This window comes from Lissotriton vulgaris, chromosome 3_1, assembly GCF_964263255.1.
Source record: "Lissotriton vulgaris chromosome 3_1, aLisVul1.2, whole genome shotgun sequence".
Classification (NCBI taxonomy): Eukaryota; Metazoa; Chordata; class Amphibia; order Caudata; family Salamandridae; genus Lissotriton; species Lissotriton vulgaris.
This window is the reverse complement of record NC_141689.1, coordinates 331483592-331510398: the sequence shown is the minus strand read 5'-3', so window position 1 is coordinate 331510398 and position 26807 is coordinate 331483592. Positions and strand designations below refer to the sequence as shown.

At 48.5% G+C, this 26807-nt stretch overlaps 1 protein-coding gene across 1 annotated transcript in view; it reads left to right on the top strand.

The window, feature by feature from the left end:
• The window catches only part of LMBRD2 (LMBR1 domain containing 2), a 420428-nt gene that overhangs the window by 279128 nt on the left and 114493 nt on the right, over positions 1-26807 (top strand). Inside the window, exons 12-13 of the mRNA XM_086960534.1 lie at positions 10380-10485; positions 21315-21412. Of these exons, the coding sequence (XP_086816660.1) occupies positions 10380-10485; positions 21315-21412 (204 nt within the window). The remainder of the gene's footprint in view (positions 1-10379; positions 10486-21314; positions 21413-26807) is intronic.

Sequence of the window (26807 nt, the reverse complement as noted above, 5' to 3'; positions counted from 1 at the left end):
TCCGTTCTCTCCTCTACAATGTTGCACTGGCATGCACTCCTCAGGGCGGACTCATCCCAAGGAGATAAATAAAAGCCGGAAGACCGCTCGGAGTCTTCCTCCCACACACAGAAACATAAGTGGCATGTAATCATTTCAGCACTACGCAAGGCCGACCTGCCCTAGGCCGCACCACGCTACACCATCTACAAATACCCTATATCCAACATACAGAGTCACAGCAAAGCTGCACGTCTTGTGGGGTCTCTTTTGCTATCTCTCACTCTTTCTATCCATACATTTTTTTTACTCACTCCCTCTCATGCTGCTCTCAGTATTTTCATCTTCAATGTTTAAATTGTTTGGGGAAATCATAGCAGGTAATGATCTATTCCATGGGAAGAAATAGATTGCTTTGTTTACATTTATCATCGAACACATTCCCTAATTCACCTTGCTCTTCTGTGACAGAGGTCAGCCCCCATGGACATAATAGCTGTTTCTTCTTGAAATTAACAGTTATTTAACCGTTCCAAGTCTTCTTCATAGCTCATACAGAGTGGGCAATTGCTCAGCCCCCTTCTGCCATTGACTATCTCACCAGTGCATTCACTTTTTGGATCAGTTCACAAGACTAACATTAGCCGTTTGGAGTGTGAATAAAAGCATTTTGGCTTTTACGGAGCAATTATTTTTATTGAAATCTGCCAGCTTGAAGACCGCTAGCTGCCGACATCCTTTGGCCGGCAGCACATAACATAATGCACAGCTTCTTGTCTACAATCCAGAGCCCGGCTACTTTGTGCAGATTGGATACCAACTTAATAAATGAGAAATGAGAGTAGGAACGATGGAGAAAGGGAACATAATGGGAGAAGCAAAACTACTGAAAGATCAGCCACCTCCCCTCACCTCACCCTTCCTTGTCTCCTCCGCACCTGGAGTCCCGGTAAGCAGTTCACATAAACAGGTTAAGCAAAATCTCGAGGTGGTCCCAGGAGTAGCTGTAGAATGTGTTAGTTTTTCGGACATCTTAGTTCCCGGAATTCAGACGCTAAGATTATAATAAACGGGTCCCATAGATCCAGGTATTGTGATGCCCTATTATCCGCTGTCATAGACAAGAGTTCCATTGCCAGGACCACCCATAATCTATGCAGCCACGAGACCCGGTCTGGAATCTGCACCGTCCCCCACCAAGCAAGAATTGCTTGCTAGGCGGCGTTTAGAGATAGCGACATTTGTCTACCTCTGAGTGAATGCAGGGGGAATGTCAGGGTGTTTGGCAGGCCCAGGATCGTGTATGCAGGAAAGCAGGAAATGGGCATGTTGAATGTGCGGTCCATTTGGGACAGGACCCGGTCCCAATATCGAGTCAATTTGGGACAGTGCCACATCAGATGGAGGAGTGAACCCGTTTGCTCACAGCCCCGCCAGCACTTTTCATTGCGCTGTCTTTGCCAGCTATGACGTATCGCAGTGGTTAGGTACCAATAGGAAGTGAGTTTAGAATCAAACAATTTTATTCAGCAGACACGTAGCAGTGAACACAGCTGGGCTGCCTACATCCACAGGCCGGCAGAGCGGAGTCAAATTGCACATAACACAGCCATAGGGTCTACAACCCGGAGGGCGACCCGGCGAAGGTGGGCTAACGGCCATGCGGTGAGTCCATGTAGGGAGGCGAGGCTGCTTTTTGTCAAAACCAGAAAAGAAAACAACCCGAAAGAAACCGGACCCTCCCGCCCCCCCCAGTACCCAACCAACTCTAGCTCCCCCCCCCACCCTCTCCGCATCAGCATAGTTCAGAGAACCCTCAAAGTCCAGGGGTCAGGGACCCCGTTGCTGCCCTAAGACGACCTAGCAGCAATCATGCCATCATGCAACAGCCCCGGGCGGTTCAAAGGGAATGAGTTGTAAAATCTGGAGGAATTTGGGGCACGTGACCTCACGCAAGTCCCGGGATAACAGGTGTATGAAGGGTGCCCAAAGCTTAGCATATGTGTCCCCTTTACCATCCACACACAGGGAAAGTCTCTCCATCCCCAGAAGCAGCCACAGGCGCCTAATCCAATCCCTGGGGTCAGGGGCGTCCAGTGAGCGCCACTTCGAAAGGATCACCAGGCGCGCCGCCAGAAGCGCCAGCGCAATCTGTCTACCTCGAGGGGAGCGCAAGGGAAACGCCTTAGGGTGAGGGAGGCCCAGTAGTACATATTCCGGAGCCCTGGGAAAGGTGATTCCGAAAGCATTGTCTATGTCATCTAAAACTGCTTGCCAGTAGCGCACCAGCTTGGGACAGTGCCAGAGCAAATGGGAAAGAGTGCCTGTAGCGCCGCAGCCCCTCCAGCAAAGCTTCGAGCACTTGGGGTCCCACCCATGGAGCCTCGCCGGTGTGTGGTACCAGTAAGTTACGATTTTGAAGGCCGCTTCAGCTCCCGCCACATTCGCCGCTGTGTGGTGCGCGCGATAGAAAATTTTACCCCATTCCTTACTCGTCAGGGGGCGGCCCAACTCCGTCTCCCAACGAACTTGTGCCTTGGAGCGCTACGGGTGGTGGCGTTTCATAATGAAGGCATACAGCTCGGAGATAAGTTTGCGATCGTCCTTTTTGAAGACCACCCAGCGTTCCAGAGGTGTCATTGGTCGAGACATGTCCGCGATGTTATCAGGAAGCGTCACCCAATGCGCTACCTGCGAGTAGTGGAAGGCGTCAGCCACGGTCAGCTCGAAGTACTCCCGGCGCAGAGTGGTGAACGGTATCAGCCCCTCCGGCTGAAAGAGGTGACCCGCTCTCTTACAGCCCAACTCCCTCCAACGCTGGAAGACCGGCGAGTCGCACCCGGGGGGGAAGTCCGGGTTGTCAACGATAGGCGTCAGTGGGGATGGGAAAGTGGTCCAGCCGCGCCTGAGAGCTAGACGATCCCACACGCCAGGGTCGGGGAGGTCACCGGGGAGGAGTAAAGGCCCCAGGATCTGTGCTTGCGCGGGAGCCATAGCTCGCGCCAGATGTTGCGCCCGGCCACAGTCTGGTCCATGAAGAGCCAGTGCTTGCTGGACAGAGGCCTATTCCATTCCAGAATGAAACGCAGGCACGCCGCCTGGTAGTACGCCTCCACGCACGGGAAGTTAAGGCCGCCGTCATCTCGCGGCGCCATGAGGCGGTCAATAGCAATGCGAGGGCGCTTATGGTTCCACAAAAATGTGGTCAGCAACCGCTGGAGCTTTCGCAGGGTTCCGGGGGGGGGGCGCAAAGGCAGCATCTGGAAGAGATAGAGGATGCGGGGAAGGATCGTCATTTTGATCGCTGCGAGGCGGCCAAACCAGGCCAGCTGCAGCCGGGACCAGTCCGAGACGGACTTAGCCGTTTGGTCAATGAGGAGCCTGTAGTTGAGAGCAACCGTTTGCGTGAGCGTGGGCGCCAGCCGGATCCCGAGGTACGGGATGGCCGACTGGACCCATTGAAACGCGAAATCGGCACTGAGGTCCCGGACCTCCTCCTCCGGCACCGAGAGGTTCAGGATTTGGGACTTCGAGAAATTGACCTTGAAGCCGGCCACCAGGCCGAAGTCTTCCAGCTCCCGGGAGAGATGCCTCAGTGAGGAGCGCGGGTGTGTGAGGGATAGAATGACATCATCCGCATAGAGGCTCACCTTGTGCTCCTCTGCCCCAAAGCGCACCCCCTGTACGTCCGCATTGTCCCGGAGGCGTTGCGCAAAAGGCTCCATATAGAGCGCGAATAACAGGGGCGAGAGAGGGCACCCCTGCCTCGTCCCCCGGGTAATCGGAAAATAATCAGACCGACAACCGTTCACACGAACAGCGGCTCGGGGGGAGGCGTAGAGGCAGCGGACCCAGCTAACAAACGAGTCCCCCAGCCCGAACTTACGCAAGACCGCAAACATATACGACCAGTCAACGCGGTCAAAAGCCTTCTCGGCGTCGATGGAGAGGAAGCATGCTTGTGTACGTGACCGGCGAACCAAGTCCATCAGATGCAGGAGGCGCTTGGTGTTCTCGCCGCCCTGGCGCGTCGGCACAAAGCCCACCTGGTCGGGTTTAATGATACCGTCCATAAACGGGCTGAGGCGGGTGGCCAGGATGCCCGAAAATAACTTCATATCTATGTTCAGAAGCGAAATAGGGCGGTAGGAGCCACACTCCTGGGCATCCTTGCCTGCCTTATGAATAACAGTGACCACGGCCTCGGCCATGGACGGCGTCACGTTCCCAGACTCTCGGAAGGAGTTAAAGAGACGTGTCAGGAAGGGAGCCAGTGCGGGACAAAACTTCTTGTAGAAGGCGGCCGTAAAGCCGTCAGGGCCAGGCGATTTAGCCACCTTCAGGCGCGCAATCGCTGAGATGACCTCCTCGATGCGTATCTCGGCGTCTAGAGACGCAGCCGAGGTCTGCGACAGGGGAGTGATGTCACAAGACTCCAAGTATGCTTGCACCTTGTCTGGGTCTGGGGGGTCAGCAGAGTAGAGAGCTTGGTAGAAACGCTGGAAGCTGTCCGCCACGCGCGCGTCGGCCACCTGTACCACCCCATGTTCGTCCTTGACGGATGACACCATCGTTTGTTGCGTTTGCGCCCTCAGACGGTGCGCCAGCATCTTACCCCCTTTGTCGCCACTAAGATAAAATTTATGCCGCAGTCGGAGGAGCGCGTATTCGGCCCTGTCAAGGTCAAGGTGTTTCAGCATGCGCTGCTTCGTTTCCAGTTCCCTCCAGACCCTTTGCGCCCAGGTCCGTTTATGTATCGCTTCCAGCCTGTGAACGTCCCTCTCGAGTTCCTCGCGCTTCTCTCTGCGCGCCTTCGCTAACGAGGCCGAAATCGCGATGCATTCCCCCCTCACCACCAATTTAAGAGCTTCCCAAACCGAGCTAAGCGACATCCCGTTGGTCTCGTTGGTGTCAAAGTAATGCTTGATCGTGTCCTGCAAACGATCCACTACCGAGGCGGAGTTAAGCAGAGAGTCGCGCAACCGCCAGCTCCCGCGCGCCCGCGTCCCGGACCCTCCCGACAGCATAACCGAGATAAGCGCATGGTCAGAGAGGGAGCGCAGCGCTATCTCCGCAGAAGAGAGCAGGGAAAGCAGGGAAGAGGAGGCGAGGAAGTGATCAAGGCGCGCATAGGACTTGTGCGCAGCAGAGTAATAGGTGAAATCGCGCTCAGCCGGGTGCAAATGATGCCACACATCATGGAGTCCCCCCTCTTGCAACCAAAGCAGACCCCCTTTGGAAAGCGTGCCAGACGCGTGAGAGCGCGCCTCAGACCTATCAAGCGCCGGATCCATCACCACATTCAGATCACCTCCCACCAGGACCCAGGGATCAGGAGAAGCCAACACATCTGCGAGCGCTGAGGTCAAAAAGGCCTCCTGCTGCACATTGGGGGCATAGATGGAGCCTACCGTGAGTTGGGAGTCCCCCCATTGGATCCTAACCGCCAGAAAGAGCCCTCTTATATCAACCACCTGAGACAGCACTTTACAATGGGCTTTCGCACTGATCAATATCGCCACCCCCTGTCTCTTTGTGCCACAGGAGGACCATATCTGGGTGGGGAAGCGCCTGTCCTTCATCCGCCTCGTGTCTTTGGCGAGTAGGTGTGTCTCTTGCAGGAGACAGATGTCGCCACCTGACCCCTCCAACAGGGAGAGGATCGCCGCTCTCTTGACAGGGCTGTTGAGACCTCGCACATTTAAGCTAACAACCTTCAAATCTCACCCCATCTAGCAAGCAAGAGAAGCACTCTGCTGAGAGAAACTAGCGGCTGATGCGGAGAACCCCCCCCTCCCTCCCTTCCCCCGACCCTCAACTACCCCAAAACCCTCCAATTCAAACCCACCAAAACATTCCCACCCCAACAACAACAACAAACCCCGACATGGTCCCCAGGAGCGAACTACCAAGGGGGAACAAGAGTCTGTCAGTGAAGTCCCAAGGGCTGGGGGCATGGACTTACTCCCACCAGCCACCCAGATCCTGATACAGGACAATATACACGGGGAACGTGTCAGTACATTACCCATCAGTGTCCAGTAGCTCGGTCCCTCCACTGCCAGCCAGCCAAGATGCACAGAGGAAAGATGTTCAGCCGAACCATTCAGGGCCCTTCGGGCGAAACAGTCACCCTCGACACCGAGGCCACTGCGGCGTCACGCTCCTGCAGGCTGACGGACAAATCCGGGCCCGATGGCTTGGACGACCTGCCCACGGTGTGCCATTCCTCGGAGCGGCGACGAGACCTCGAAGAGGGCGACGGGTGCTCAGCGGCAGGGTCAGCCTGCTCCATTCCCAACAGGTCACTGGCAACCTCCACTGAGCGCACCTGTATCAGCTTCCCTTTCCATCGAAAGACTAGCCGGAAGGGGTGCCCCAGGAGTAGGGGACACCCTGCTCCTTCAGAAAAGCCGTGACCTTCCGGAAGCCCCGTCGCTTGGCCAGGGTGGTGGCCGCCAAGTCTTGGTAGAGCACAGGGCGATGGTCACGAAACAGGAGGGGGTCATGTTCACGGGCTTTCCTCAGGATCCTCTCTTTGAGTTGGAAGTTGTGGACGCACACCAGGATGTCCGGGGGGGGTGCGTTGGAACCTCGGGGTAGGCCGACTCTATAGACCCTGTCCAGTTGAATCTCGCCGAGCTCCTCGTCTTGTAAGATGTGGCGGAACAGGCTGTCGACGTACTCGCGCAGGTCCGACCCCTCACCTTTCCAGGGGACCGCACGAATACGAATGTTATTGCGCCTGGATCTGTTCTCTAGATCCTCCGTATGTGTTTGCAGGTCGAGGTGCTGGGTGTTAAGGCGAAGGATCTCCTGCTGGAGCCTATGGATGTCTCCCGCCGTGTCCACGTCGTGCTCCTCGAGGGTCGCTACCCTCTCCCCGATGGCGTCGACGTCTCGGCGTACCTCCCGGAGGTCCGAGGCTAGCTGCGCCCGGAGTTCCTGTATGTCCTCCTTGATGGCCGCAAAGAGGTCACGCATAAAGGCCTTGGTGGCCGGCGCCTCACCCTCCTCCGGCGCCGCCGCTTTGTCAGTCGCCGCCGACGACCGCAGTGGAGAGCTTTTCTGCGAGGCCTCCTTCAGGGCTTTCTCCCTCTCCTTGTCCTTTTTGGTTCTGTTGGCCGTCATGGCGGCGGTAGGCCCGCAGACGCCAAAAGCGCACCTCCGTGCAGCCGCCGGGCGGGTAGCAGGTTCCGCAAGCGTAGCGCGCCCGGGGTCCCGGGCAACAGTGCAGTCCAGGGGCCAGCGAGCGCCAATTCCGCTGTCCTCGGCAAGGGCTCACCACCCGGAGGCTCTGGTCAGGCTGATGGAGCCGGGGGTGAGGGGAGGGACTACCACCCCCACACGCTGTGTTCGCGCCTCTACCACCGCCGGCCCAGGCGGGAGGGGGGAGGGGATGCAGAATGGCGCCACGCGGGCCTCTCCTGACCGGTCAGGACCCAGGCACACGAGTGTCCCCACAGTGCCGGCTCTGCTTCACTGGGTGCAGCGCGGTGCACCACGCTGGGTGTCTCCGTCAGGCGCCCACCACCGCTGGCCCAGGCGGGAGGGGGGAGGGGATGCCGGACAGCGCCACGCGGGCCTCTCCCCACCGGCCAGGACCCGGGCACGCGAATGCCCCCTCAGTGCCTCTTCTGCCTCACCGGGTTCAGCGCGGTGCCCCCTGCCGGGTGTCTCCGTCGGGCGCCCTCCACCGCCGGCCTAGGCGGGAGGGGAGAGGGGATGCAGGACGGTGCCACGCGGGCCTCTCCACTCTGGCCAGGGCTCAGGCACGCGAACGCCCTCTCAGCGCCGGGTCCGCCTCACCAGCTGCAGCGCGGAGTACCTCGCCGGGTGTCTCCGTCGGGCGCCGGCGAACCTCCGCCGCAATGCGGCGCCACAGCAATGGCGGTTCGCGCGATGCGGCACCAGTGTAGGCCGCTGAGCCGGGGCCCACAGTAGATGGCGCGCCGGGCGCGCGAACCACGGCCTCCAGGCGTCGCGCCGGCCCCACCGCTACTCAGCGCCGTGTCCGCCTCTCTGGGGCTGGAGCGCCAGGAACCGCACCAGCGGCTGCCGGATCGTCTCTCAGGCTGCCGGCGATGCTTTGGAGACAGCAGCAAGGTCCCCTGCAGGGCTGATACAAAGCGTTGTAGAAGCGGCAGCGGAGGGACCGAGAAAGACGTCCTACTCCGCCGCCATCTTGGCCACGCCCCCCTAGGAAGTGAGTTTAAATGCAGTGTCAGTGCCTGACATTTCGTGTGCTGTGTGGTGTGCTCTATAAATATGCCCTGCCATTATTTGTTTGTAACAGGCGCCCAATTTATTCTTCCCATCGGAGCTGGCTCTTAGTTTTAGAGGCGCTTGACTCGTCAGCGAGGAGAGCATAGATGTCTGAGATAAAATTCTGTCCCCGTCTTTGAATATTAGCCATTTCTCGAATCGAGTTAGGGGGTGGGAGGCACCATGCTGAAAGCCCGAGAAGGATCTCCAATGCCTAACCGGAGCCTATCCAGACAGATCGGTCTCTAGTAAGTCATAGTCTTGCTGTACCTGATCAAAAGGGATAATCCCCGGTGGGTCAAACAGTGATCCAATGCGTTTACATTTTGCTTTTTAATATTGGGAAGGGTCAAGTATCAAACGGCAGAGGAGTCAGCCCCCCACCATGCTGGAGACAGGACTGTAGTCCACAAACATAAAGGGTAATGGCATCTGTCAATATTTCAGTATGGCACCTGGAGACCAAAATAGATCAGTGGGCTTAAGCCCCACCTAAAACAGCTGCCGCGATTTCACCTCAACTCTTGCTAGACTTTAAGGCCATCTCGTAAAGCCGGCATGGGGAACATCAACTTCCAGCCACTTCGTCCTTCTGCATTGTTGTATTTCACAAATTAGACCAACCAGTAAATGTAGTCAAATGTTTGCATACAGAAGCGGGTACCTTCATTTAGACAACTACATTACTTGCATATGCCCAGCAAGATTGTGAAGGTCAAAAAGCCCTGGCCTGGCAATTCAGGCTACACTGTTCCCATGAGGAGCAGGGTCAAGACTGATGTGCATATGGCTGGGTGCAAACTGAGGCTGAGAGTATGTAAGAAAGATGGCTATCACATTTATCTCACGTAATGGGCAGGCATTAGGAAATGCCAGGGAAAACGCACACACTATAAGGTATGCGTATGTAGGGTGGAACCACTCGTAACCTACGATTTTCACCCAACTTCTTTATGCATTTTAGTTGCTACCAATAGGGCAAGATGGATCCGGAGGGAGATGGTGCCTAAAGTCACACTTTCATCAAGACCGACAGCCCCCCATTGTACTGACTACCGTCCTGCTCGGGATATGTTCACTGAATAGGGTTTTTTCTATAATTTCTGTCCTGAAGAAATCCACTTTGACTTAAACAGCACTCATATTTGGCTGAAACATGTCGGCTTAACACTAGGATATGAGAGATCATTCATTTCTCACCACACAGACACAATCACTATTTTAGCCCTACCCAAGGAAGCCACGATTAAAATATTTTCCGTAAGGGTGGATGTCCTGGAGGTAGTTTTATAATTCACTCACAAATTCACCATGCCACACAAAGAAACCAGCTCCGCTGTAATCGGGCGTTGTATCACACCTATCACACCTAAGATGCATTCGGCATCTTAGATGGGATTCCAATGATGAAGCATGTCACCAACTAGATTGGTGGGTAACGGTTCTTTTAAAAAACCTAATGGTTTGTCTGAGACGTGAGTGAAAGACATTCGTGACTGTAAATTGGGATGACAGCGAGCTCATTCTAATTTCTTTGACATGTATGTATGCTATATTTCTCTCTACATCATTGGACATCATTTGATATTATTTATTTTATTTTGAATACCCACAAGAAAGCATTAATATTCTTCTCAATCTTCCTTTATGTAGACATCTGTTCCCCCTGCTTTATATCCTTCCCCGTGTATCTGAAAGGTACACCACCCTAGACTATTTAATGGTTGACTACTTTGAAAACGATGATATCAGGGGTATCTATAAAGTTATTTTTTTGATGGAGCCTGCTAGAGACAATCACGAATCTTAAGTAAAAGCCAAACACATTAACATACTGCACGCATGAATGCTATAATTTTTTCTTTTAACTGTAGAAAGTCACTTATGTGGACAATTTCATAGGGACGGTGGTACCTATTGACCTCCGTGTGTAAATGCTTAGCTTTACAATTTAAAATTAGATTTCTTTCTGAAGATGGCCTTACATAAAACACTTGTGGATATCTCAGTTAGCAAAAAAATAGAAGTAAACAAATGTGACAGTTGCTTTTCTGTAGTCCGTTGTACCAAAAAGTGTTTTGCTATGTTGCGTTTTGCATATAATCTTTGTGCGCATTTTGTTTTAAATTACACAGGCTGTTCTGCCGGTTAACCCCACCACTGTGTCTGAATTTCTTGGGTTTGACACATATGGATTCATTAATATCTCATCAAGACATTCAGCAAACTGCTTATACCTCAGTAAGTTAACTGCTTGTGATAATGAGTATACAGTGAACATTTACAAACTGAATTGTGTATTGGCCACATTAATCCCAGAATAATGAGAGAAGAAAATTAGATGAGCGGTAGGGAGGAGATGAGATCTTTGGCATTCTACTTTGAGTAAACCAATTATTTGCTTGTTCCCACAAAGTTTAAGCTCATCTCATCTCTGATCAAGAGACAACTGAAGAAGAGCAGTGTTCTGATGCATGAAAATATATGACGTAGTTGGCACTCTAGGGAATATTTACAAAGGTATTTTGGAGTATGTAAACTAGTATTTCTATACTACTCTTACCTGCCTTTGTGAATTGGCCTCAACCATCTAAAATAAAAATATTATGGAAATATTTATTTGCAATGAGTAGAAATAGAAAGTGCCCATTTATCACATAATCTAATATTGAGTTCAACATTTCAGAGCCAATTCACAAAGAGCACTTCTTCCAATACTGCTTCTTGTGTTCATAAATGTTTTTTTGAATTGCCTCCTCTGTTTCTACCTCTACCTCTAATGATAAAAAGGTAAGGGTTATTTGTTTCCGACACAGGATTGAAGTGACACAATAGTGCAGTAACTGACAGCAGGGATGAACTAATATTAGTGATATTTTGAAAATATAGCAAGGCCTTTAACATCTTTTTGAACTTTAGTTGATCATTATATTTACTGAGGTTCATGAAGTGAGTTTCTGAGACTTGCAGCTAATGAGGAGAAACCCTGCTCACCATGACGGACGTTGGAATTGCAATATGGTTAGCTATCACAAAGATGCTTTTGTTATTTGGCCATGAAGAAAGATAGGATCACCATTTTAAGAGGTTGATAATCGATTCATTACATTTGCAAGTGGATTTTCTTTTCAACAGGGAGCCTGCAAAGAATCTGAAGTTGAGGAACGTGAGGGGTCCAGGGCAATCGGGCTACTGGGCATGATTTTTGGTGGCTTAGGTTCTTTGCCATTTGTGTCCTAGGGCCCATCCTACCATGGCTCTGTAAACTAGGGCCAAGTACAACCCTGTCCTCACCGGACTCTCAGGGTTCCTGATGGCATGTAGTCATAGGCTTCTCAAGAAAGTAGTGAGGCGTGCCCAAGCTCAGAACTCAATAATCAACTAACAGACACAGTACACATCCAGCCCAATGCTTTTCCTTTGAAGAAAATAGAGCACTTTTCATCACACTGCAGTATTTAATACTACACAGTTCAACTTTCCAGACAGGACAATGGCCCAATGTACATTCCTTCTTCTTGGTACTACACTCATTGCTTGCTCGTCCCCTCTATCAATAGTCCGGTGAAAACATGAACCAGGCTCGGTACAATTCTTAATTTCCCCCACATTGTAAGGCGCTCCCACTTAATATTTGTTCTCAAGTGGTACCCATGACCTCCCCTTCTTTCTCCCCAAAGGAGCAATGTGTAGATGATAGTTCATCCTATCTCTTTCAGAGCAGATCAGGTGGCCATTTGGCAATCTTGTGGGAGGGGCCTGTGGTGAACAAAGGTAGTTCAAGGCTGTGGAGAAGGCCAAGTGCGAGACATATTTCGGGACACATCTCTGTCTCTGAACCTGCCCAGCTCTTGTACTGTGGTGCAGTGGCTCTGGCCCAGTTGTGGGTCTAGCTGCAGCAGCTTCTTCAGACAGCACAGATATTGTGAGCCCAATCCGAGCTAATAGAAGTTGCAGTCCATTAAAGGATGATGGTAGTTGCAGCCTCCTCCAGCTCAATGGTAAAAGCATCCTTAATCGGGCCAAAGACAGTAGCAGTTTTAATAGAGCCAAAGGCAGTAGCAGTACGATCAGGCCAAAGGCGATGATCAAAGCAGGTGTGGCCCTGACCGGCCCAAAGTCACTCACAAGGCTGTAGGAGATAACCACAGCAAACGTATCCCAGTCTGGGCAAAAGATATTTGCAGCATTAATTGTGCTGCAGACGATGATCACAGTGAGGATGACCATGACTCCGAAGATGATGACCATTGCAGTTAATGACCTACCTCAGTGGTTCCCAAACTTTTGACTCCTGCGGACCCCCATTGAGTCACCACTGGAAGCCGGGGACCCCCACGCAATTTGTAGGATTTAAAATTCAAACATTAAAACAGTAATTAAAAATAAATAAACACACGTGTGCACACAAAACAAATACTCGGATTAGTAAGTATTTTAGGGGAACATTTATAAGCCCCTATCACCATGAGAATGTCACTTTTTGCGACGTTCCCATGGCGGCAGGGGCTTTGCTTTATTTACAAAGCAGCGTTAAGCCACTTAACCAGGCTTAACGCTGGCTTGTGAATAACACCCCCTTTCACCCAATGCTTAGCGTGAAAGGGGGTAGGCAGTGGGTGTTGCGGTGGGCGTTCCACCACAACACCCATTGATTTTGACACTGCCCCCTATTAACAAGGGCAGCGTAAATAGGAGGCAGCGACAAAATTAAGACCAGGGAAAACCTGGTCTCAACTTGGCGAAACAAGGAGAAATGCTTTTATTCTCCTATTTTTTTCCAAACGCCTTTGATTGTTTATGTTAAGGAAGAAGACCCTCCTGCACATAAACAATCTTTTAAAAAAAATGACATTTTGTAACTTCCATGTGTGCTGCATTAAGCAGCACATATAAAGTGACAAAACAGTATTTCAAAATTGTTTATGTGCAGGAAAGGGACCTTACTGTACATAAACAATCTTCCCCTGCACGCAGACAACCCATGCACTACGGTGCAAGGGTGCCTGCGTTGGCACCACAAAGTTAAGTTTAGCGTGAGCGTAGGGAAAACACAGGGCTGCATCATATTCTTGTAAATATATGTGCAGCCCTGCGTTTCTGAAGTGGCGGAGCATGTCGTTAAGCCAAATAGGCTAACGATTCTCTCTGCCACTACTGTAGTATTTTATATTGAAAGAATTTGGAAAAAATGAAGATAATTGATGGGAAGGTTGGTGCGGCATCTCCGTGTCTAACTTTTAAATGGTTGATTTTATTTCGCAGTAGGAGGCTCCTGTTCCTGCCAGGGCCAGACTGGAAACCCAAAGCAGCCCTGGCAAATGTTTTCGGACCGGCCCCCATAGGGTGCACACCAAGTGCAGTGAGTGCGCCTGACCAGTATAAAGTGGTTTTTTGGGATGGGCCCCCTCCAAAAACATTTTGGAAACAATGGTGCAGTCTACAACACAGTTATCATTAGATATTGAATTGTATTAACTTTTAAAGAACAGTAAATTAAGTCCTTACTGTACACCAGAATACGACAATCTTTTTTGGGGTTCTTCAATAATTCCCCCACTATCACCCTCCAACAGTACCTCTCATCTCTCCATAGCCCCTCTGTCACATGTATTACATTTTTTATTAGCATCTCTCAAACCATTGTATGATGAGAGAGAGCACTTTACATCACACACATATAGAGACAGTGAATCATATATGTAAATCAGTGTATAGAAAATGTCACATAAGGCAAAGGGGACTACAAGGTGTAGAATTCACGTTATTCATACTGGTAGGCATTTTTTATACAGTGCTTGGCCTGAAAAAGCACAAATTCAGGATTCAGAACATAACACAGTGGTTAGCATGGACTTTGACAATAAAATAAATGCATTTTCACCCAAATAAACCTTTTTAACAGTATCAGGATAATGAAAGACTGGGGAAAACATGTCACTAACTTGTACCTTGCGGGTTGCAAGCATCTCTTTGATGACAGTTTATAGCTTAATGTGATAGATTACGATTGTCACTTATGACCTGCGCAGTACCAAATAATCTCTTTTTTAAAATGCATTATACATGTTCGTTGCAGTAGGCATGTTAACCCTCTGTGCTACTTTAGATAATTCAAAGCTGCCACTGGACAACACTTATCTATCCCCAGCAGGTACATTAATCACTGGTGTTATCTTGACACTTTTATTGTTGTTTGAAAACTGCTAATTATACAAGATACTTTCAAGTACTTTTAAAACTGCTGCCTGCGGACCCCCTGGGAATGTGCCACGGACCCCTGGGGGTCCGCGGACCACAGTTTGGGAAACACTGACCTACCTATACCTAATTCACAGGCTCTTGCAGCAGTTCGGTCTAGAAACCAATGGTAAGAGACCAGAGAGACCCTATATGGCGTGTACCGTTCCTAGGGACATTTTGGACCTTTCATCTCCTGGACATGTCTCCTTCTGCAGGGTCAGGTAGATACATTTCCTCTCTTTGAAAGCATGCAGTCTTCTCGGTACATCATGCAGATCCTCCAGCAGAAAGTCCAGACTTGAGGTGATGCTCCTCATCTCTGGGAGGCTGACTGTCAGGCAGATACAAGCACTGGTTACACAGCAGTCCTTTAGTGCTTTGCATCATACTCCTTTCCACAGTCCCGAATGACTTGGAAGTATGGTGGTTTCTTTTCCAACCAGTTTGTAATAGTTCTTCTTTCAAATGTCCTCCTCAGACTGCTCTCCAGACCTAGTTTGTATATAGCGATGATGCAAGCAGGTCGCACCGGAGCGGTCTCCAAACAAAAGAACCCTCAACACAGGTAAGATGACGTGTGCGTTTTCTGCACCTGGCAGTTGTCAACCCAACTAAAGTAGTATTCACAGATGAACCAAAGGGTAGGCCTGACCTAGAAACTTCCTCACCTCACAAACAGTGCAGTCTCACCAATACACCCTACCATCAAAGAAATAGAAGTTCTTAGGTAGACTAAGCAGCATCCCTTTGCTCACAAATGGCTTTATCGAATTTCTAAAGACATGCCTGTCCCCATATTCCTCTCTTCAATGTCTCGGTCTCCTCCCTCCAGTGGCAGAAATGTAGGCAGCACACTCTTACTGTGTAGGAACACAGTCTTCACCCTCCATCCTGTCCTATAGTAGGCCAAGGTCACTCAAAACGACTCCCACTAACTTGTGTACTCCGGCTCGCCCACGCACACATTCTGCTACACCTACATGTACACAATTGACATACACTTTAGATACCAGCACAATATTCTAGCCATACCCATACAGCAGAGCTTTTTACAAATGTGACCAGTAGGCTCACTCCCAGTGATGCAGATATAAACGGTCTGGTCATACTATTGATCATTGCAAAGCACAGTATGATGCCATCACTGCTTTATGCTCTATAACTAGTACAATGAAATACTCTTCTGCCCAAAATGAGGGCATGCTTGTGGTGACCCATATGTCACCAGAGAGGTCCAAAAACTCACATAGTCAGAGATAGGCCTAGATCTCTATGCCCAAGCTCAGATTAGTGTGATGACAGGGCTAAAATAAAACTCAGGATACCAAATATACCTGCAGTTGGGCACTCAGGGCATGGTAACATACCCGGGTGTCATGTAGGGTACATTCATGACCCAACAATATGACAAAAGGGTCTTCTTATCTCTCTCTATCCTGGCAGTTGCTCCGGTGTTTCCTTTGAGACCCCATCCGAGGATATCACCTTTTTCTCGGTAAGATTCATATTCTCCTGCATGTCAATAAGGAAGTTCATTAACATTGACTCGCCCCTGATCAGGACACCCCGCAGGCCTAGCCAATCTTCTTGGGACACCCTGGCACTTCAAGCTCTTGGAATAAAGAATTAACATGTTTGAGGCATGTGAACGGTAGATTATATGCTTTTGCATAGATCTCCATCTAGTGTTGGGTCCGGATGTTTGCATTTTGCTTTTTTTCGAAGAAGTCTTGCCAGTCACGAGGTAGGTGACTCCTCCTTTCGGTGAAAGTGCGCATGAGCATCAACTCCATTGTTAACCCTTTCGATGCTGATGACGAGCTCAGCTCGTCATCACCAAAAGGTGTTGTGTGCTGATGACGAGCTGAGCTCGTCATGGTGCCACTAAAATGGCATTTTCCAGCACAGGGGGGGAAAACGCCCAGCAGCCATGTGGTTAAATAGTTTTTTCCACCATCAGGGTTGGATGTGAATTGTTGCACTCCGTTTCGGCACTGTTTCTTTGGGCTTTAAGGCCATTTCACACAACAGCTGTCTGCACCACACACAGACAACTGTGCAAATCAGACCAAAGCCCATCTCCAACCATCCATGTGTCAAGACTATCTAGGAGATTCTATAGACACACAAAAAGCTCTAACATACCCAACTCCAGCCAGAATCAGAAATATTTAAAACCTGATGTCTCAGTTCCAGCCTCAACGCTCTTTTGCAGCTCGAGTGTTCATGCAATTACTGGGAATGATGGCGCCTTGCATTTTCATTGTTCCCTACGCAAGTCTTCAGATATGTCCCCTACAGGAATGCTTAGCACGTCAGTGGAACCAGGCTCAAGGTCAGTTATCAGTTCTAGTGTTGGTAAATGGCCGAACCCATCGCTCTCTGCAGTGCAAAACCTTTTGAAAGAGCGGCCCTCCAGTGACCCGGTTCCACAGATAGAACTGACAGCATACGCCTCACTGACAGGTTTGGGAACTCATCTCCAAACCCACACATTACAAGGCATGTGGAGCTCCCAACAAAAACAGCTTCATATAAATCATCTAAAACTGCTAGCGATGTTTCTGGCATCGAAAGCATTTCAGGTTCCGCTAGTATGCAAGACTGTACTAATTCGTACAGACAACATGACAGCCATGTACTAAATTCAAAAACGGGGACACACTCCCTCCAACTTTTCCACCTAGTCCAGGACATCTGGAGGTGGGCCATTCATCACAAAATCTATCTCCTAGCAGAACACTTCCCAGGACTAGACAATCAGATGGCAGATCTGCTAAGTCGTCAGACACAGCAAATCCACGAATGGGAACTACATCCTCAAGTTCTCCTCCCATTCTTTCAAATGTGGGGCTTCCCAGACATAGTCGTGTTCGCCACACACCTAAACGCAAAATGCTCAAACTTCCAGGTCCACACCCATTGTCCAAAGGCAATGCACTATGGATGAACTGGTCGCTTTTCCGCCTCTCCCACTCATTCCATTAGTGGTTCGGAAACTCAAACAACCGTCCCTGACACTAATCCTAGTTGCTCCCACATGGGCACGTCAACCATGGTTCACAACCCTATTGAAACTTTCGGTAGTTCCTCATCAAAAACGACGTCTTACACCCAATCTCCTCACACAGAGCCATGGAGACATAAGACACCCAGACCCCAGTCAACTCAATCTGACGATCTGGCACCTGAAGTCCTAGAGTTTGGCTACCTTAATCTACCGCCACACTTTATGAATATTATCAATGAAGATAGACGTCCTACCACAAGAGCCTGCTGTGCAGCAACATGGAAACGGTTTGTGATTTACTGTAATAACAACCACATCAACCTTCTTGATGCTCTGTCCAAAACATTATATGCTATTTGTTACATCTACAAAGTTCTAATTTAGCATACACGTCCAAACATTTACATCTAGCTGCTATAGCAGCATATCTCCAAAATAGACAGCATCTATCTCTTTTTAGAGTACCTGTCATTAAAGCGCTTGTGGAGGGACTCAAAAGATTTATTCCCCTGAGACGTCCACCTGCTCCAGTGTGGAATCTCAACATTGTTCTCACCAGACTAATGGGTCCACCCTTTGACCCACTGCACAGATGTGAGCTGCAATTTCTCACATGGAAAGTTGCTTTCCTAGTGGCATTACATCACTTAGAAGAGTGGGTGAACTTCCGGCATTACCTATAGAACCTTTTTTTTTTTACAAATGCATCAAAGCAAAGTAGTTCTTCGGACCAATCCTAAATTCCTTCCTAAAGTAATTTCTGCTTTTCATATCAATCAATCTGTTGAGTTGCCTGTGTTATTCCCTCAACCAGATTCAGTGGCAGAATGTGCTCTGCACCCATTAGATGTGAAAGGATAAAACCTGCCCGTAACACAAATCAGCTTTTTGTCGCTTTTGCTCCACCACACAAAGGAAATCCTTTATCAAAATCAGATATTGCAAGTTGGATAGTAAAGTGCATTCAAATATGGTATGCAAAGCCTAAACGAACATGACCAGTTCCCCCTAGAGCACACTCTACACGTATTCTGTGAATGTGTTGGCAGCACAGCAAGCTAGAGTAGGCCAAGTAGTTTTATCTACACTCTTTCAGACCACTGCATCAGCTACAGGTTCGCCACCGCTTTGGGAGATAACTATGCAAAAGCATATGATCTACGGCTCATATGCCTTGAACAAAAAATGCTACTTACCCAGTATGCATCTTTTCTTGGCACATAGAGCTGTAGAGTCATATGCACCCGCCCGCCTCCCCAGCTATACCTGTTTCAGTAACATTTTACTTAGATTCATGCATTCATGGACATCTTACTACTCTTACTACCTCCGTTATCATCCTCTGCGGTAAAAAAAAATGTAACAATGGATTTGATGCCCATGCTCCCTATCACTGAAAGGAAGAGTCGCCTACCTCGTGACTAGCAAGAAAAACAAAGAGCAAACATTCCGACCCAATACTAGATGGCAATCTATGCAAAAGCATATGACTCTACAGCTCTATATGCCAAGAACAGATGCATACTGGGTAAGCAGCATTTTCCTTTTCTTTTGGTGCTCACTGCTTAACCTTGGGGGGCACTATAACAAACTGTAACACATTTCTAGCATGAAATGTTATAGGAGGGAAAATGAAGGTTTGCTAATCTGTCATTCAACGCTACATATTAGTGGGAAATGCATCCTCACATCAACTTTTTACGCAAGGATAAGTTTTATGCTATAAAATAGATCGGGTTTTGGTGATATGTGTTGTTCAGAGGTTTAATTTTGCTATGAACGGTAATGGGTGTGACAAAGTGAAATATTAGTTTGGGTGGGTGGGAGACCTCACCAAGTAATAAAGCCACTATTCTCCTTCAGCTCCAGGTTACTGTAATTTAAACTTTAGCTCAATCCTGGGTAGCTGTGTCAGAACAGTAAGGCATAACTCAGAGGAACAAAGTGTAAAGCATTTATCCGTACCCAGAACAGTTAGTCAACAACACACTCCCATTCCAATTATTAAATATAATACAAATATTCATAAACAACAACGCGACAAAACTTGGATCAAAGATCTGGAGATATGATTTTTAGGAGTGTTATAGTTTTCTGTTGCTTGAAGGTGCGGTAGACCTTATCAAAGCCAAAATCCAGGGCTGACTGTGATCGAGCTTGGGTTGACGACAGGGACAAGGTTTGTCCCGGTGAAATATTTACCTTCTGATTTACTTCTTTTTCTGGAGGAATTTTCTTGTCGGCTCGCGGGCTGCCATGTGTTCCGACAGAGGACTCAACAATGCCTGGTTTTTGCTCGCTGGTGAAATCCCTCCAGTCCTTTGAATCAGCCTGTGCAGCTCTTCTTGTGTTTTCAACACATCCAGCAGTGTTATGAGGAAGGTAGCCCAGGGTGCCACCTTTTATGCTTGGCACTAGCTTACGGGTGGGGTTGATTCCCTAACAAATAGGGAATCATTCCCAGGGACAATACTACCCAATTTGACATAATTCCCAGGGAATTTGACCCTAAAATTCTCAGAAATCATCTCTATGCCCAAATCCAAGATGTCAAAATTGTTATCCCTGGGGCAAAGCTCTGTGCACACCCCTGAGATCTGTCTAGGGAAATGAGGAACTCCCTTCGCAATACCAGATCTGGGACATGATTTTCTTCCACTGGGCGTGTTGCATTTCTGGCTACTTAGATAATAAAAAAGGCAGATCTAGGTGTCGGTTACAGATGCATGTGACGGGCTGCTTCTTTGTAGCGTGTGCAGTTGGTGGCCACAGCCCCCCAGCCAACGCACTTTTGTCCACGTGCCGGAGAGCAATTCACACTTTCCAGCAGGCTGCCGGGGGACAGTTGTGGATTGTCATAAAAAGGGCGACTAGAGGCTTTAGACAGGAAAATTCCACATTTCCACATGTAATACAGCCCTACCTGGTATCTGTCCCTTTGTGTCTAACCCCCTTGTTGCTACATTTCTAAAAGCGGCATTTTCAGTAATTTAAAATTTGACTTTACTATCTGGTTGTATTTTAAATTACTATTAATTTCAGTCCTTGAATCATGGGAATATCCAATTCCAAATTTAAGGTATACGTTATAAGTTGCCATAATGTAACCCAGTTTCTGTGGGAGAGGCAGCCTTGCCGCAGGAGAAACGACTTTGGAGATTTTACACTGTCAGCACACACAAAACTTAAGAACACACATCCAACTTTTTAAATTACCATGCACCCTGCCCTATAGCTACTTAGGGGCCTACCTTAGGGGTGACGTATCAGTATTAAAAAAGAAGGTTTAGCGCTGGTAAAAGGTATATTTTGCCACATCAAATTTGCAGCTTAAAAACTGCCCAGCTAGGCCTTAGTGGCAGGCCTAGAGTCTTGTTTTCACTGGTCACTTTAGTGGTAACACAATAAGTGCTATAGTCCACTAATTAACCTGCAGGCCCTGGGTCCACAGAGAGCCATATACCAAAGGTGTATAGGTGAGTTAAATTTGTTAATCAAGTATTATCCATTTGCACAGATACTTTAGGAGTCAGAGTACATACAGTTGGCACTGGGTGTCAGCGCCCCTTTGTGCAGAGTCAGTAAACCAGCACTAAGTCTAGCAAACAGTGGGTGTGTTCCTGCAAAAAGAGTCTTTCCTCATATGTGGCGTGGCATAAAGGCATAATTCAGGGGATTTTGAATAAGAGGTGTGACGCAAAAGTTGTGCAATTTATGTGCATCATGCTAGTATGATTGAAATTTCACCCTGGGCTAGATAACATTTAGTGGAGCTATAAGCAAAGCATGCATTTCATTTATTGTTTTACTATTACAGATTATGGGATCCATGAAGGTTCTGTCCTTCATTGCCCATGGCTTCTACATATATTACCCAATGTTGGTTGTCATACTATGTATCGCTACCTACTTCAAGTAAGTTAATTTTTATAATTTTTTTTTTAACATTAAAGACTGAAGGGGTAGCCATGCATGTTCGCCGTAAGGTTGATTAATGATTATGGTATGTATTGCCATCTTCAATAGTAATGTGCATTATGAATATATTTGCTCAGAATTCGTATGTTTTAAGAAGTAGATATTTTATGAACGGTATTACACAGTATTCGAAGTGAACCCTTACTAAACATCTATACTTGTCAAAAAAAACTTGTGTGATTAGAAACATAGAACTATATATTCACATATCTACTTGATCACCACATACATCAGCTATGACAAACGGTTAAAAGTGTTCAAACCAAAATATATGCACCCTAATTTAAGCTTTGTGGAGAAAGTGAATTTGGAGAAAAACAATTTGTGGATACAAAGTTTGTGGACCCAAATTCTCAAGGCTGTTTTCATGATCTGTAATTAATTGCAGAAATTGCACATTTTTCAACTAAGAAAAATTCACAAAAATGTCTTCAAATTCTGAAAATAGAAAGATATCAAAGTTGATGTATTCTGTTAAAAAAACAAAAAACGTTGCAACTATGGTTAAAGTTAGGGAATAAATACTGCTTAAGGTAGCAGTGGTGCTTTTTTAGGTCTCGCCTATGCAGCGCGCATGCGCTGCAAAGGAGACAGACCTAATGCCATCGGCACAGCTTTGGGGGCAAAAATGTGCATGCGCTGTATTGCTAGCAATGGCAACGCGTGCATGTCTGGCTATTCCCTCGCAGGCCCCCTCCCTTGCTGCCAAGGTTCGCGTTTGTTCCTCGATGGGAGAGTCACAGCTGTTTGGGGCATTTTTCAGTACTGTGACACTTCGATGTTGAGAGCAGGTTCTACTGGACAAAGATGACTTGTAAGGGAATGTCCAGATGTTCTGAAAAGAGATCTTCTTGCCTTAAAACATGTCAACTCTTAAGTGTTTCCACCAAAACACAACAATGTTAAAGATTTTAAAATTGTCGACTCTGAGGCCAGGGAAACAGCGCAGCGTATCCATGCTCATGCTGCAGAAATCTGTGTGAATCCGGCACGAAAGGGCCTATCTCCGTCTCTCATGCTGCAGAGTTGAATAAAATGAACACAGGTTAATAAGTACACAGAAGCAGAATGTTTTATTCACAATATTGTAAAGACAACCTCCTCCAGCAGCAAAAAGGTACAAAGGGAAGCCTCGAGTTCTAATCATAGCGTTCCCAGTTAACTTAATTGCGTGAACCACCGCCCCAGGGAATTGGGGGCTGGGGATACCTTCTGCACAAAGAAGCCTGCGGGAACGTGCCTGCCACATAATTCAAACAATCTCAAAGGGGCTGGGGCCGGGCCAGGCCTTTTGCAGAGCAGATGGTGAATCCGAATAGCAGAGCTCAGCGCTGCCTGCCCCCTGATGGAGGTCTATTGACTCGGTTCCCCGCGCCCCCGCACATCACCCCCAGCAGAGGCCTTAGGCCTTTGCAGCTCCCAGGTTCCTGCAGAGACGTCATGCACACTGCAAACGTGTGTGTGTGGGGGGGGGGTGAATTATTGGCAGGATGAGGACAAAGGGGTGCTGAAAGTCACACTTGTGCACCTACAGCGGCGAGTGTGACACATTTGGCGACGGCATCCGGTGAAATAAGTGCGGCTGCAACTTCCCCCAAATACACTCGGCTTGTGATGACAACAGAGGGGTAGATAACACCCACCGCCCCCCACATCCCCCACAGGCATCTTCTAAGAACCATATGAGCCAAACCGTATATAGGTAGCAGCAGCGAATCTGAAGTACCATTAGGTCCTTTAATTCACAAACCCCTACTGTGCACGCTCCAGAGCTCAGAGGAGGGTAGGGGGAGTGTCCTAACCCCTCCCGTCACCTCCAGGCTGCCTGCAAGCTGCTAGGAGAGCTCTCAGAAACTGGACGGGGAGTTTGGGTGTTGTGTGGGGTCTTCTGCAGCCATTGCGTCCCCCTGACTGTGGAATAAGCACCCACAAGTCAGCAACATGGAGGCCAATGTGAGTACATGGTGCAGCATTTTTTATTACCATTTACTTCTGTTGGTGTTAATATATCTAGCGCCTATCCCGCTTTTCAATGGCACCCTAGTGCTACACCTTCGATTTTGTTCATATAGTGTGGAATTTAAAGTTAAATATGCTGTGCCAGCTGTTTAGTGCCAAGAAGAAGTTCACTGTTCTACAACAATCTGCAAGTGTATATCTTTCTCAGCTGTGTTGCACACTGATGGGTGTTCATGCAGCCATCCATTGACGATGATGTGTGTATTTTTATTTTGAAGTATGATTCTTCTGAACTAGTTTTCCAATTAGGAAGATTTTCCTGCTCTGGCTGCAGTGCGCAGTTTCATTCCACCTGGGTTATTTCCGCTTTGACCCAACTTCATGCATTAATTGCAATGTGACCTTTAAAATAAAGGCGAAATATTCATGGGAAATTTGATACAACAAATTGCGCTTTGAAATTGCATTGAGAGTCTCGCAATGCAGTGTGTTCGCTAAGTGCGAATTTCTCAGACTAACGTCATCAGAACGGACTGATTCAGGGGGATGTGAATTGAACAGAAGGTCTGGGGCGTGTGTCTGTTGGCGGCGTCTAGGTGTTGGTATGGGTGTGAAGTAAGGGGCAAGCTTTCATTGTATGCTATTAAAATGTGTATAGCGCTTACTTCCATGGCGAGGCGCTGCAGCACTTTGCAGAAGGGCAGTACGTTACTCTGCTTTGTCAGAGTTCCTTTCTTATTTGCACTCACAAATGAGGGCTTTGTTTTGTGTTGCCAAGGCTGCTACTAAGTTGTATTGTTTTCCTGCCTTGAAATACAGGATGTTCCCCCTGCCAGTTTCAGAATGAATGTATTTCTTTTCTGGAGTGCTGTAAGAATTCTTAGAAAACATGCTTTTATTTGTATTCCTTTACATCAGCAAAGAGATGAAAAGAGGGTACTGAAACTAGCGAGACAGGAATCCGGTGCAAAAAAAGTGAAGTTTAGAACTTATGTGAAGTTTATGGTGCAGGGATAGCTCAGTGAGTTTAGTGGCACTGCAGAGAGTGTACATGCTATTTTTTTATGTAATCTGCTTGAAAAAGATTCCAATATTTCTGGGCAACTTCAGTTGTTCAACCTACCAAGGTCGATAACATGAGATTTTGGGTTACACGTCATTCCTCACTAAAGTCAACCAAGTGAGCTTCCTGGCAGTCATTAGTAATTGTTGTTTTGAGGAGCATTGTGCAGAGAATCAATGACAACACATTTAAACAGGTAACTAACCACTGAATCGGAAGTCTGATCCTGTGCTCACCTCACCACATTGTGCGATCTTGGGCGTATGTGCCCCTGTAGCTGGTTTCACGTGTCTGCCAAAAAGTGAGGGCTCTTAAGAGCCCAAATATTTGTTCAATTATGGCCTGTAAATTGATTTGAAATCTGCTCAAATATTAGTTCTAGCTAGCTCTCCTGGTAAGCATCACGCTTCCATTTGTTCTTAATACGGAAGGCGGGAGGGGTGGTGAGGGTTGGGGTGGGGTGAGGGGGGGGGGGAGGTGATGGTAACTTACGCTGCCCTCAAAACCCTGCCATGGCTTGCAGCCCTGGCTGGCCACTCCTGCCCTGGTAGTGCTGTGTATATCAGGCAGTACAATTGCCTAACTCAGTGTTACTCATTTTATTTACCTCAGAAAAAATCAAATATTCACTGCAAAATGCTCACATTTTCACCGCAGATGCATTGTTCCACTGAGCTATCTAATTGACTTAGTACCCAGGCCTTAATCCAAATCATCACTTCCATGGTAGATTGTTTTTTCTTGTCTTCACCTCCCAGGTTTTGGCATACGACACACAGATGAGGAAATATTCTTAGAGAAACCATACCAAAAATTTTATGACCTATATATAATATCTGATTCCCCTAGAATGTTGCACAACACACTGTCCCATATAACTCTCAGGCTGCAGAGCTCTGGCACCCCTTCGAAATTTTCCCTAGAACCAAACCTCTGCTCAGCTGTCAGTTTTAGATCCAATGACGTCACCACTTGGGAGGACGGCACCCTGCACTTCTAACAGGAAACACAAAACACTAACAACTGGGAACCTTTTTTTTAAATGTAAAAGTAAAATGACCACAAACATCCCAGGCGCTTCTTCCCAACAGGAATCTTTTCATAAAACGTTTGCAAAAAGTGAAAGAGAGGCCCTGTGAAGTGTCCATACCACCAGAGTCCATTTTTAGGTCTCGCTGGAGTAGCATCTGAAGGATGCGTCCAGCTAGAGACGTATAGCCGTCCGTCTCGGGGGAATTAGGGACAGGAGGGTGGCACGCGCTTCTGCTGCTGGATTTGCCTGCGTGAACGCGCACGTCGGCTCCGTCCACATTCTCAGCAATTCCCGCGCCGTGCACATCCCCGGGCTCCGATTTCTTGAAGTTCGCACACATACACACATGCATGCGCATACACACACACAGACAGACGCTCGCTCACACACACCCACTCCCCCCCCACAGTCCTCGGCCTCTTTTAAACACACACACACATGCATACACACGGACTCCAAGACACACACGCACGCTCACACACATACAGAGCCCCCCGCCGCCGCACGCGCACACAGACATGCCCCCCGCCCTCGCAGCTCAGCAAAGGCCCCCCACTCACCGGTACTCGTCTCCAGCTCTCCATGCGAGGGCTCGTTGCAGGCGGCGGCGGTCTCTTCCTTCGGTGCGGGCTCTCTCACCTCACGGGAGCCCCGCTAGCGCCAGCCGCCCTTCTCCTCCTGCCCACACGTCCCAGTGCTGGGTAGGCTCCCGCCTGGGCTTCCGGTGTGTCTTGACGTCCCGCCCCCGGCCTGCCTGACTTCCGCCCGGGATTGTGCACGCCACGCTAGTTGTATAAGGCACTAACTCTACACTCCTGTTGAAAAACAACAGCACTGTTGCTGCTAATCGAAAATAGAATGCTGCGGTCTGGTTCCGGTGGAGACGCAGCCAAGAGGAAAGTCGCGGCCTCAGGACTCGGGGCTTGTCCCAGCCACTGCTGGTGGGTGCTTTGAGTGCTTGTCCCCGTGGGCTAACTCTGGAGCAGAAGGCCGCTGTGCCCCCACAGACCAAGTTCGGAGCCGATGGGCAGCCTACGGGGGGTTGCGCTGCCCTTCCTGGTTTCTATTCTGCTGACCGGATCCCCAGAGCTGCGTCCTCGCTCCGCATGGTGTGGTTGAAATCACCTCTTATCTGCTCCTCATACGTCTTTACTTTATGTGCACACAATCTAATGCCCAAGCTTTCCAAGTCCCAGGGAGCCCTTCTTCAGATGAAATGCAATGTTCGGTACATAAGGCTACTTTAAAACATATGTACTTACATACACACAAACAAT